Raw genomic sequence first — 13,920 nt, forward strand, 5'->3', positions numbered from 1 at the left:
TTACCCTTCCATCTTTTATGAAAATTGTGATATCTGACTTATTTCTGATTTGAACAAGATCTTAATCTGATTTTAGAACTGTTTGATTATACACTTCACAGAGAGAAGTGCAGGTCATTCCCTGGTGAAACACAATATCCATGTTTTTGATCAGCTTGGAAATCTCCATGCTGGGAGAACTGGAGTAGCCCCTTGTCATCTGTTGAGTGCCTCGTCCGTATATTAAAATGTAGACCAATTTTTCTGACTCTCACATTATTAAGGATCTATTTGTGGATGTAAGGATTCAGTCTTAAAGCCTTCCAACACTAACAAGACACTAATATTTAAATTCTTAATGGGCCTATCCAGTTTGCACCAATTGCATATCCTCATCTCACTGTCTGCAGTGACATTTACGTTTTGTCTACATGGTACATTAGTCCACATGAGAGGGTGTAAATTCTAGTGCATACTGGCGTATCACACATTAGCTAGCCTATGTGAACCCTGCCGGTGCACACTAAAAGTTCCCTAGTGTGCATTAATGTAGTGCTGTTTATGTTCCTCTAAATTTCTGATACTATCTCTAAATGTGTAAACTACCTTGAAATGCACAGCTTCCAGGCAGTCTTCCTAAATTTAAAAGCCTTGTGGCACATTTAGCATTTTAAACATGCTATCTCTTTAAAAAACTTGGTTAAAATTTGCATTTTGTTTCTATATCAAAATGTAAGAATAGGCATATTTTACCTACTTTAGCTGGGATTGTACCATTGATTATTGTTGCATAAGCCTTAGCTCATTTCTGTTCTGGGCTAAGAGTTGAGAATGTACTTGCAGATAAGGAAATTATTCTGTGATAAATTCACAGTAGAATTTGTTACAAATCTTTCTTGGGTTATACCCAGAATTTCTCTAGTTGGCTATATTTTCCTTCACCAGATTATATATTTATGTACCTTTTCTTGGGCTTTGGTCAAACCCAGAACTCAAAGAATCTCAGATTTATATAATAATTCCTTCAATAGTAATAACTACAGATCCTCTCATGGTCTAGAGAGGACAGACGTTAATCCTTTTAGTGAGATGTTTTGTCATAGCCATTTGGCAACTTGTCAGCACAGATGGTTTATCAATTGCATACACATTTATAGTTTCAGACAGATTTTGGTGTCCCAGGAGAATCCCCTTTATAATTTAACCAACTCTCTGAGGATTCCTCAGAATAGGGGAATCCTCAGGCAGCTGATAACTTTTGTATCCTATTCTGTTTAGGAACCAGAGTTAGGGATACATATTTTGTACACTTCAGTACTTTCTAACTTTTTATATAGAAGAAAACAACTGACAGAGGCACTAAGGACTGTTGTAACCTCCTCAGTAGGAAGTTCCTGTCACTTTCCACATCAAAATCAAACTTTTCCTTTCAAAGGTTTGCACAGGGACTTCCGCATCTGCTTCTCTGCTGTTTCTTATCTCAGCCTGGAACTCTTACAAAGTTGTCTCTCACCAGTTGACTTTCTTCTTCAATCTTGTTTCCATATCATCTTCCCTTCTGCCTTCTGGAATCCTTTCCCAAATCATTGCTCTTGGTCTCCATCCTTTCTTTATTCAAATCCCCATTGAAAGCTGACTTCTTCCCTAAGGCACATAAATGCTAACCAACACAAATAAAAATAATAAACATTCATTTAAGATAGCAGCATCCTCTTGGTGTCCCAGTGGGTCCTTGTGTTTTCTGTTCAGATTAAAAAATCCACAGAGTGTATTCTCTTCTGTTTTGTACATCTCTTAGCACACTGATGCTTACAAATAAATAGTAATAGACATGGTTGCAAGATCTCATAGTTACTACTGGTTATTAAGAAATGCACATGCAGTAATTATATAAATCTCCTCTTTTAATAGTCCTCTTCAGCCAATCAGAGCACTGGGTTTTGCATGCTGTATCGTTACTGAGAAATAACTCATGTGCAGTCATGCAAATGAGACCCTCCTCAGCATTAGTGCTACGATCTTATAATTGAAAAATATGCGTTCAGTTATGGTTTAGTAACTACAGAATATTCTGATTGAGTCCATATATCCTAATTTAGTAACTTTTAAATATATTCAATTAGTCCATTGAAGAGTAATAATATAATTGGCATATTACCATCCCTGTGATAATGCTGGTAATTTTTCTGTACTTAATGAGATTTTTTTAACCTCTGTTATGTTATAGGTTAAAGATATTTTTAATATAAAGAAATAGATATAAAAAAATCCAAATGATTTCATGACATTTTCTCATTGTGGGCCAATCCAAATGCCATTGAAATCAATGGGAGTCTTTTCACTAACTTCAATGGGGCTCAGATCATTCCATGTATTTGATCTGTTTATTCAGAAAGGAAAAATCCATGAAACTTCTGTCTGACATGTACACTTTCACATTGGGGTTCATACATAGTTTAAAGTAATTCAATATAGATTTTGAATAGCAGAAAAGCTTTGTTTGTAAGCTTTATAAACCGTGTATGCAACTGTGCAAGATTTGTTTTTTGGGGTTTTTTTCAGCTGAATTTAAATGTCAACCAGGACGTTTTCAGTGTGGAACTGGACTTTGTGCTCTGCCAGCCTTTATCTGTGATGGAGAAAATGATTGTGGGGACAATTCTGATGAACTCAACTGTGGTAGGTGATTATATGTAGCACAGAACTCAAAAATTGACTAAGATCTTTAGCTAAGATTTAAATTCTCATGAGAAACTCATCTGGAAAACTTTTTTTTCCATCTATCTTCCAGACACACATGTCTGCCTGTCAGGTCAGTTCAAGTGTACAAAGAATCAGAAATGTATTCCAATAAATCTAAGGTGCAATGGACAAGATGACTGTGGTGATGAAGAAGATGAAAGAGACTGTCGTAAGTTATGTTTAAAGAGTTTTGTATTGCACAGTGATGGATAGTTTTAAACATAGAGTTTAAGAGATATATGTAAAATTACTGTATGCCCAATGAAAAACAGTTAATCTTTTGGACTATTTGACATACAGTACCTGAGATATTCTGTGTACAGAAATCAAATATTTCTGTCACTGACTTCAATTTTTTGTAACCAGGACAATGAGGAAAAAAAGAGAATTGATTTTTAGAAAATTATATGGATCTCTTATTTGGGTCAAACTGTATATCTTACTATGACCACTCCCACCATCATCTCTTGTCTTCTCCTTGGTCTTTTAACATTCCTCATGTGACTCTCTGCCATGGCCTGATGGCAACACAATTTACTGGGAGAAGGGGATATCTTTATTCCTGCCCCTTGACTGAGAGACAGTATAGGTTCTTGAACTCTTTATCCTACAGCACCTCTCCTTGGAGATTACAGAGTTCTCTTTTATGGAAGGTCTGTGCAAATTTACCCATATGACATTAATCTTAATTTAAAAAAATCAAAACAGAGAAAATCAAATTAAAGTAATTCATTTCAGCTAAAATATCTACATTTACATTTCTAATAAGATAAACTAGATAAGATATTTTCAGCTTAGTTACAGGGGGGGGAACATTGAAAAGTTTGCATCTTGTAAATATAATCTCCTCTCTCTGATGTTTCTGGTCTGCCTATCAGCACCATACTGCCATCTAGAGAGAGAGATGGCTCCGTCACTCACTCAGCCTGCTCTTCAAGCCCCCACTGATCCAGGGCAGCTACCCCATTTGTAAATTGGTTTTCTCCAGCTTCACATACACAATGGCTTGGAGACTCCATGCATTCTTTAGAAAAGGGCCATTGTGGATACAAAGACCCTTGAATGTTGATGATTAATAGTCACCTTTCAGAAGCCTACCGTAGCTCAGTTACTGCTTTTCAGGAACCACATTGCCTGGTTTTATCTTGTTTCAGTCAAGCCTCTTGTTAGATGAAGTCTATAAGCAGTTTTTTTTCTTTTTTGCCATGTTTTTGGATAGTGGCCCAGATTCTTTGTCGCAATTACTTTTACAGTACTGGTATGACATACTGCACTAGGCAGTGTGACCTAGTGACTAGAACACTGGACTAGGACTCAGAACAACTGGCTTCTATTTCTGTCTCTGCCAGTGGTTGCTGGGGAATCTTAGGCAAGTTACTTCAGTTCACTGTGCCTCATTTTACTGATATGTAAAATGAGGATTATGATACTGCCTGCCTTTGTAATGAAATGCTTTAAGATCCACTGATGAAAAGTTCTATATAAGAGCAAGGTATTATTATTACAAGTACTCTTACTACATAGGCATGACTTCATGATTTTCCATCTCAAACACTGCAAAATCGTGCTAAATCATGAAAACCTAAAACTGAAAATGACTAGAAACTAAATATAAATAAACCCAAGACTTTTCATTGCCCAGGCTGAGCGAAATGCAAAAAGTCAACAATAGTATAAATAATGAAAAGCAAATTAGATGATAAATCTTTGTTTAGTTTTAATAATCTAGGATTTATTTGTAACACTGCCAAGAATGTTTGTTTGTTTTCTGAAATATGAGATCAGATTCTTCGCTGTGCTGAATTTATGCCTTGGACATTGTGGTGAGGGGACAGTCAAGTGGGAGGGGAGCACCAGTGAGCTGGTTACAACTCCATGATTATCATCCCAGTTCCAGTGCAGATTAGCACAATTTAGAATGTGCTTAGATTGTGCCATATGGTAACTGACTCCAAGAGACTAAGCAGCTTGCAAAGCAATCCAGACATAACTCCTCCCACCCCTTTCTCTTCATGATGTGCCCACTGTGCTGTGGGCCAAAGGGCAGGTGGCTTAGAACCTGGCTATGAGAACTCTACAGCTGATGAGAAATCCATATAAAGCTACATGTTTTGACTAACATTTGTTAGCATACACACATTCAAGGTCATTTTCCGTTCTACTGATTTGCCATAGGCCATAATATTGCCAAATAAATCCATGTTCATGGCCAGTCTTTTTTCTTTCTTTTTTTTTTAAACTTTCCAAGTAAGAATTATGAAAGGATGTCTCCTGAGCTAGTGAGATAAATACATTAGGAAGGAAGTGAGAGAAGAAAATTACTTTTTGATTGGTGAATAACTAGGGATATGATGCCTACAGGAAAGGGGCATTAATTTTTTCATACTCCTGGCTGAGCAGAAAATAATCACATGCCATCTCTGATGTGAGGAACTTTTCTAGCACTTTTTGTAAGGATTTAAAAGGAAAACCCATGAGTGCACTAAGAACCAGGTTTAGTTGCTAAGGTGGAAATCCTGGAAACTAAAGACACCCATGCAAAGCAGCTTTCAGGAAATAGGGAAAATTAGCAGCAGTTCTTTATAGCAAAATCTTCTATTACCTGGGCTATTATTTTGACATTGTGAAGTAGTTTTCAGTCTGGTTCTTCAATTTACTACTTTTCTTCAAAACAATAAAGAATCCTGTGGCACCTTATAGACTAACAGACGTTTTGGAGCATGAGCTTTCGTGGATGAATACCCACTTCCTCAGATGCATGACACTGATACTTCAAAACAATGAAGACAGAGCAGAAGGTTTTTGATAGCACTAGACACTGTTGTATACAGGGAGTCCTCGGACTTATGATACAATTCCTCAGAATTGCGTTGTAAGTCAAAATGTTGTAAGTTGAAACAGCTTTTCCCATAGGAATGAATGGTATGAAGGGGAGATTGGTTCCTGAACCAAGGCTTGGTACACTATTTTCACCACAATAACCCAGATTTTTGTACTATATGAATTATAGATGACTAATGTTGCAATTTCAATGTATTTACTGTATACTGTATTTTGTAAAGAGTCTTCGGATAAACATATAAACTCACATGCCGCTCAGAATCCCGGCAACACAGGCTCAGAAAGCCAGGGAGAATGGCACACATGCTGAGTCTTAGCCAGTCACTGTTCAAGCTTTCTGATTGGCTGAGCCCAGGGCCAGGAGCCAATCAAAAACAACCTTACCTGGCACCAAGCTACTCTGCTGCCTCAAAGCCAATCAAAAGCAACCCCTTCCAGCTCCATACCTGTACTGTATAATGCAACCAGCAAGTGATTTCAAGCAAACTTTATGCAAATCAAGCGCCATAAAGGCGAAACGAGCAGTCCGTTGAAAAGTGCAGTAAGCGATGTCGGGCATCGTAAGTCAGAGACTCCCTGTATATTCAGATTTAATAAAAGGGACCCAAAGAATCAAAGGTAGTAACATGACCCTGAAACTGTCCAACTTTAAACAGTTTTAAACATTGGTTGGGGTTTCCTATGCAAAACTCAATCTGCTTAGTACTATGGCAAACACATACTGAAAAATATTACATTTTATTAAATGGGGAAAAAGGGAAAAGCCATTAAAGCATTTGAAATGTAAAGTATTTAATAAGGCTTACATTGTAACATCATCCCTTGTTCCCTTTCCCATTAGCTGCAGAGAGTCTTCTTTTGACAGTTTCTTAGTTAGTATTAAGATGGTAATAACTGTCTTTTAGAGAAAAAGAGAAGTTAGTTCGATTGGGCTGCAGCTGCTGCTGTTAAAGTCTGATCCCATTTTCTAGAAGGCAAAACACGACAAACATGCACAAAAGGGGAAAGAACAGCAGAAAATGCAACTGTTACTGGTTTTAACCTCGAGTATCAGAGAGGTAGCCGTGTTAGTCTGGGTCTGTAAAAGCAGCAGTGAGTCCTGTGGCACTTTGTAGACATAGCTGTTAGTCTATAAGGTGCCACAGGACTCTTTGCTGGTTTTAACCTGTAACCTTGCTGCTGCAAAACTCAGCCACAGTACACAGTCTTATCACTACACCGAGACCTGTCAAAATTGTACTATGATATTGCATATAGCTGTCTCTTTCTAGTCACAGGCTTACAACAGTGTTGCAAAACATGAAGTCTTGGCCAGCTTAGTCATATTCTTATTAGACTGAAGGAAAAAGGAGAGGGTTTAGAAAGAGAAGAAATAAGATGGAGGATTGAAAAGAATGCACAAGGGAGAGGAAGGGGACATGACAAAATCTCACATCCCATGTAGTGGCTGGGATATAGCTGGAACCAGTGAAGATGGAGATGTCATCTGGGCCACTTCTTTGGTCTGGTCAGGACATGTCTTGGGATCAGGATGACAAAAGTCCAATGATGTTACAATGGAGATCTTGGTTCCAGGATATGGTGAGGATGGCAACCAGGATGGTGAAGCTTGCTCCTTCCCCTTTGTTTCAGTCATCAGATGTCCATCTTTCACTTCCTCTTTTCCTCTCAAAGTCTCTTTATAGGTACCCACAGTGCCCCACTGTTGATGATAGTACCCCAACTGTGGACACGCTCTGCTGACAGAGGGAGCAAGTGTGAACATGCAATACCGATTTTTATTATAGTGCTTTTTGAGTGTCAACATAACTTTTGTCGACAAGACTCTGTAGTGTAGACAAGACCTGAAAGACTCTAGAAGAGAGTGATGAGCCTTTTAACTAGTATATCGTTAACATTTGGTCTATCAAATGTAACTTATGTTGAAAATGTTCTTGTTTGTAATCAATGGAATGCCACCATAAATATTGTTCTCTCTCTAAATTCATTTAGACAATGTTATTAATAATCAAATGGATTAAATAGTAAGAGAATGCATTAAAGCAGATTGCTATTTTCCTGGAGATATTACTGAAAAACACAATAGAACTCATGGAGAACCTGTTTTTAACATTTGGGGTTATTTATTTTAACAAAAAACGTTTTGAGTCTTGGCAGAAATTTTTAGCTTTAAAAATCTCTCCCTTTCTTTAAAGCGGAAAACAGCTGTTCTCCAGACCATTTCCAGTGTAAAACTACAAAGCACTGTATTTCTAAACTGTGGGTATGTGATGAGGACCCGGACTGTGCTGATGGATCAGATGAAGCAAACTGTGGTGAGTCTAACAGTCACACGAAGGAGTGCAGTCAGAAACTTTTTATTTAAAAGTAGTGACATTGCTTTATTAAAATCTTATATTTCTAACACCAGTATCTTTATAACTTTCTTGCTCATGAAGACTTTTCCCATTTTTTAAAATTTATTTTTATTTTCTTACCATAAATTGTAACGGGAAAGTTGCAATGATATTAAAATATCCTGTGTCATTATTTCAAAGTACTCATCTGATAGAATAGCTTTATTTTACCTATGAAATCTGTCTTGAAGCATCTGCGTTATGGACAGCAGTTATAAAACAAATGACTCACCTGAAACATTAGTGGCTTCTCTTTTTAGTTCTTATCGCAGAGTTACCCTGTGCCTATTAATTTCTTCTACATATTTTTTGCCTATTGTATTCAACTAAATGCTGGTTAATTAAAAAAAACAAATTAATGACTGCTATAAACATCTGAGTAGTTTAACTAGATTACATTGTGTAAAATAAACAGATTTTTGTATCAGCTATCATAGGAGAACTGAAGGAACATTCCAGTCTAAGACAGGCCTCACAAAGACTTCGCAGAGTATACATCAAGTGTTAAGCAACCTGAAAGCAGAATTTTGTAGTGAATTTTATGAAGCCAATAGTAAATAGAAAAAAAACTTATTTATTTTCTTTGGGAATATTTCTTTTGTTGTTGTTTATTGCTCCCATTTGCACAAAAAGTAAAATTTTTAGCATTTTTTGCTATTTGTACCGGAAAGGTGACTTGAAAGACTTTTTAACTGCAAAGGCCCAAGTTCATGTTTTTCCAGTAATAGTTAAAAATATATTTAAAAACAATAAAATAGTATAGGGTCTTAGAGTCACTGCCTACTTTCCATACTAGTAATGTCATCATACACTGCAGGACAAACAGCAAACTTGGATTTTGATAAGTAAGTGCAAGAGGAATTCTCACTTTTGGTAAGTAAGCGAAAGAGGAAATGATTTTTTTCATGTATTTTGTTTTAAATGTATTTATTTGTAAGCTTGAAATCTGTCATAAAATTTAATGCTTTGGATTTCAAATATCTTTATTTTTAAAGGTTTTAAATTCACCTGCAATAGTAGTAACATTTTATGACTTCATTAACTAACTAACACTCCCAGGTCACTTATAAGGAAAATAGATATAGAGTACTGTAGTGTCCCAATTTTACAGATCAAGAAATTGAGAGAAACAGAAGCTAAGTAATTTAAACGAGGCTGGACAGCTGACTCTTATGGCTGCAAGTAGAATTCAGATATTCCTGGTTTCCAGTCCTCGCTCGATTCATGAGATTGTGGGCCCTCAACTAGAAGATCATGAACAGCTTTCAGGGGGTTGTAACTGCCCTCTCTTTCCGTATGGATAGTTATGGGGTGAATACCTTAAAACCCATTTCTGTTCTAACATGAGATCACAGGATGCAAAATGTTAAGGGTTCACTGCACTGGACCCATATTGTCTCTTTATAACATGTGTCTTTGCAAACTGACATAAAATACTTTGTTCTTCTTTGAGTGGCCTACACATATTCAAACTCAGGGGATGCTCCAACTGAGCATAGTTTAGATGGAAGAACTTGAACTAGCTATGGGAGTGCACACACTGAGGAAAGGGCTGGGAGGGGCCCATGAGCACTTCAGCAGGTACTGCTAGTTAAAGTTTCACCATTCATAGGATTCCATTCTTAGGAGCCATAATAGAATCAACACTGGGCAAAGAAATTTATGACTGATTCTTAAAGATAAGATCACCTATAAATCTAAACAAACTGTTCTTTTCATTCTATGGTTATTGGGGCTTATGGCCTAAACAGGTATGACTTCCTTGGATCTTTTGTGAATAAGGCATTTGCAACATTAAGTACTGGAAAAATTTCAGGTCCAGCATAGATAATATGGCAGGACACTGGTCATTCAAAAAAGGGAATTCCTATCTGTAATTTGATGATCTCACAAGAACAGCCATACTGGGTCAGACCAAAGGTCCCTCTAGCCCAGTATTCTGTCTTCTGACAGTGGCCAATGCCATATGCCCCAGAGGGAATGAACAGAACAGGTAATCATCAAATGATCCATCCCCTGTCGCCCATTCCCAGCTTTCCATTCCAACAATATGAAAAAAGGAGTCTTTTCAGTCCTCCCATGCCATCACTGATAACCACAGAAAATCTCCAATTTCAGGTGTGTGTGTGTGTGTGTGTGTGTGCGCGTGCATGGGGGGAGGGAGACATCTAAACAACAGCAGAAATAAAAGTTACATCTCAGCATTCTCAAGTTAAGAGCCCTTCAGTGGACTCTCGGGTTCTTTCTACCATAAATCTGCCACAGAGTGATATAAGTAGCTACAGACAATACAGCCTCCATGTATTATCCTAACAAATGTAGTGGAGGGTATGAACTCTGAAGTAATTTATTAATCCTTTATTTTTTAGTTTATCTCCATATAATCCTCATGTAGTCAGAATGGAAAATTGTATAAATAAGTGACTTGCTGCAAAAATAGTACATTAGTAGTAATCAAGGATATTGAAGCTAGGGAATTTGTTGATTGTGATTTTGTATATATGGTTCTGTATTAATGTGTTAAACAAAAGAAATATGCAGTGTTGTTGTAGCCGTGTTGGTCCTAGGATATCAGAGAGACAAGCTGCGTGAGGCAATATTTTTTATTGGACCCATCTCTGTTGGTGAGAGAGACAATCTTTCAGGCTTACTCTTGGCTCTTCTTCAGGTCTGGGAAAGGAAGAAGAAAAGATCAGCATAAGCTCAAAAGTTTTCCTCTCTCAAAAAAAAGATGTTGGTCCAATAAAAGATATTACCTTATCCGCCTTGTCTCTCAAATAATAGAAGTAACATACCAAACTGTGTATAAACCTAAACATTCTCTTATAATCCAAATTAGTTTATTTGCAATAGTACAAAGCATACAATACTATAAGTAGCTTATGAAAATTGCTAAAATAATATTGAATCAGCTATTTTATTACGGAAGTACAATATAATAATTAACAGTAGCGGCATGGAAAATGAGATTTAAAGCAATAGAAATCTGGTGGCTTTAATGACTTTGAACCATATGGCATCCTCTCAGAAAAGGAGACAGAAGAATTTGTTATGTTTGTTAATTAGCAAAATTTTTGTGTTTTTCCCCACACCTGGAGAGAGAGATTTGGGAGTGCCATGAAGAGAAAATCCATAGAAAGGGGATCCCACAGTCCTGTTGTGCACTATGTTTTTCCCATCCCAAGGACCTATACTATCTCTAAAGATACTGTCCACTGGGTCTCAACCCCGTAGTGTGAGACAGATCAAACACCCTGGTTCTTGACTGTGGAGTGATGAAGACTATTCAGCATCTTCAAACCATGTCTTTGAGGCAGAACAATAACTGTAATACATGAACTTACACTACCTTAGAGTCAGTTACTTGTCACAAGGATATCAGATTTGCTTGCAGATGACATCCCAAGAGTTGAGGCACCTCATGGAGACTCCTTTGAATCCAGTATGAGGTTGTCCTAGAGTTCCTCAACTGGTAAATCCTCAAAACAACAGTCTGTGTCAGCCAAGATGGCTGAGCAGTGAGGCTCAGCGTAGATGCTAGATACACTGGCAGAAATCTAGCTTCCCCCTGGCAAGTTCAGTTAAGGTAGCTCCACCGCCAAAGTTATCTATGTCATAACTACAAAACCCCACCCTTAGAGGACTTCTCTAAGTGATAGGTCTCCAAAGCACTTCAACACTCAGTGTTTGAAGTTAGTAATTCTGAGTTCCAACTTGCTGGATGAGGTGGAGCATCCATAGAAAATATCAAGGGACACAGCACAGGGAGAGAACAGCAGCAATACTACACACTGGTTTTGAAGCCCCCAACCTCATCAGATTTTGAAATGAAGCCTTTAGAATCTCTCTCTCTTATTTGCCAATAAATGTTCATAGTACAAGAATGGAGTATCAATTTTTATATTATGTGGTCATAATTAGATTTACATAAAATATTAGCTATGGGAACAGAAATAATTAGCACTTTGCATCGTTCTTATTTGTGACCATACGGGCATTTCAGGATTTTTTTAAATCTGATTCTTGACCATGGGAGGGAAGCTGATCTGAATAGCTATTTTCTAAAGATCCAGTTAACTTCTTGGCACTAGCATCAAGAGCTCTCCCAGCAGTGGATGCGCTGGAAACCACTGGCCTGAAAAGATTAGACAAGAATGATGATCTGCTATGGTGGTAGACAAGTTTATGATCCTTGTGATAATATGAAGAGTAGCAATATTTATATTGAAAGCAAATACTAGCCTGGAATCTCAGAGATTCTTTCATTCCTTTTTGACATCAGAGCTGGAATTTACTGCTTGTTGACAATGCAAAATTGTTTATCTAGCAGTTTCTTTCTTTGGATCATTGCTGCAACTCTATAGTTTTTAGTATGTACTCAGTGATGGAACAGTTTGATTATTTCTGCAGTAGCTATGAACATATTTTCAGAAAATCAATGGACATTCTGAGTTGAAAACTTTAAGGCAATTTTTTTTAGGTTGGGACTATATGTGATACTTAGTTGCGTATTTCTGGTGAAACGTGATTAAGTTGTCCAAAATAAGGTGTTTTTTAAAGAAGTCCACTGATTGTCTGATATAATTTTTCATTGCCATTAATGAAAGAAACAAATAAATACAAATTTTCTTTTTGCAAATTGACATCATTCTTATTTCTTCAGATAAATCAAAGAATATATAATCAAATGTAGAACGACTCTGGAATTACTGCCAAAAGACTGGCTTCTGAAATTGATACAGAATCATCATTTCTCTCTGAATATGTCAGGTTTCATAAACATGAGAAGTCTCTTTACAATAAGAAAAAAAGAAAAGAAGAAATCCTGAAACTTTGTTCAGAGTACAATTTATTAATATTCTTACAGACAAAATATTAATTTTAGAAGAAAAATATTTTCAGTAGGATCTACTTAAAGTAAAAGTATTTCCAATACTAATAAGTTAATGCAGAGATACTCAGACCGAGGCTCGTGATCTGCAAGTAGCTCTTTAATGCATCTCCTGCAGCTCTTTGCAGCACATGATCTTAAAACACTGATTTAATTATGAACCATAGTGCTTTTACTATGTTATGAATCAGTTGCAGTTGATAAATACTTGGCCAGTAGAATATATAGTAAATGAAACAATTAATTCACCCTAATGTGGTTCTTTTGGGTAATGTTGATCACAAATTTGGCTCCTGAACCTCTGAGACCTGAGAATCACTGAGTTAAAGAATATATGTAAATATGGATTTCACTCAGAGGAATGTTAGATATTAAAGCATTGAATATTTTTGGAATAGATTATTCCCCTTAAATTTTGTGATTTGAAGGTTTTACAATTGATTTAGAAGAGTAAAATGTTGAAACCACTAAAATGGCAAAGGGCAAGAAATTATTTTTGCAAGTAGGTAGTGGATTTTTAAAGGAATTTAGGCTGACAACTATTTTTAGTTTTCCTAGCCCTTTGTCTTAAGGAACTTCCCTACTTGTTCTTTGTTTTTGCATTCCACTAGCAAGTTTCCACCAGATATTTTTCTAGCTCTTACTGTATCTCCAGCACTTTTTTTCTTAGCACTTTTCTTTTGCACTCCACAGGGGGTTGACCTCCCTGATCCTTGTGTTCTTTCTTAGCTGTGGAGTGCAAACTGATCAGAAAAAAAGTGCTGGATACATAGAAAGAGTTAGGAAAATACCTGATGGAAACTTGCCAGAATACAAGGAAAATGGGGTCCAGTTAAAAAAGCTATCCTGCAGTTCTTTAAAAATACTGGGAGAGGTGACAGACTTTAAGTCACAACCTATTTATGAAGTCCAGTGAATGGCAATCATACATTCAGGAACTGAGTCTGCTGCACCACAAAACCCAGGAGGAAGAAGAAGAATAGGTGAGGACTGAAGAGAGAAGAGCTGCAGTAGGTAGCTAATACCTTGGAACTGACCTTGAAAGGAGAGGACACTGGGGTGAATGGATTC

General features: G+C 36.9%; 1 protein-coding gene across 5 annotated transcripts in view; it reads left to right on the plus strand.

Moving 5' to 3' along the window:
* LRP1B (LDL receptor related protein 1B) overlaps nt 1-13,920 on the plus strand; it is a 1,302,041-nt gene that overhangs the window by 1,124,451 nt on the left and 163,670 nt on the right. For all 5 annotated transcript variants that reach the window (XM_050969143.1, XM_050969139.1, XM_050969140.1 and 2 more), the window contains 3 exons: nt 2,542-2,658; nt 2,771-2,890; nt 7,758-7,877. In XM_050969143.1, the coding sequence (XP_050825100.1) occupies nt 2,542-2,658; nt 2,771-2,890; nt 7,758-7,877 (357 nt within the window). The remainder of the gene's footprint in view (nt 1-2,541; nt 2,659-2,770; nt 2,891-7,757; nt 7,878-13,920) is intronic.

The sequence above is a fragment of the Gopherus flavomarginatus genome, chromosome 10 (assembly GCF_025201925.1).
Source record: "Gopherus flavomarginatus isolate rGopFla2 chromosome 10, rGopFla2.mat.asm, whole genome shotgun sequence".
NCBI lineage: Eukaryota > Metazoa > Chordata > Testudines > Testudinidae > Gopherus > Gopherus flavomarginatus.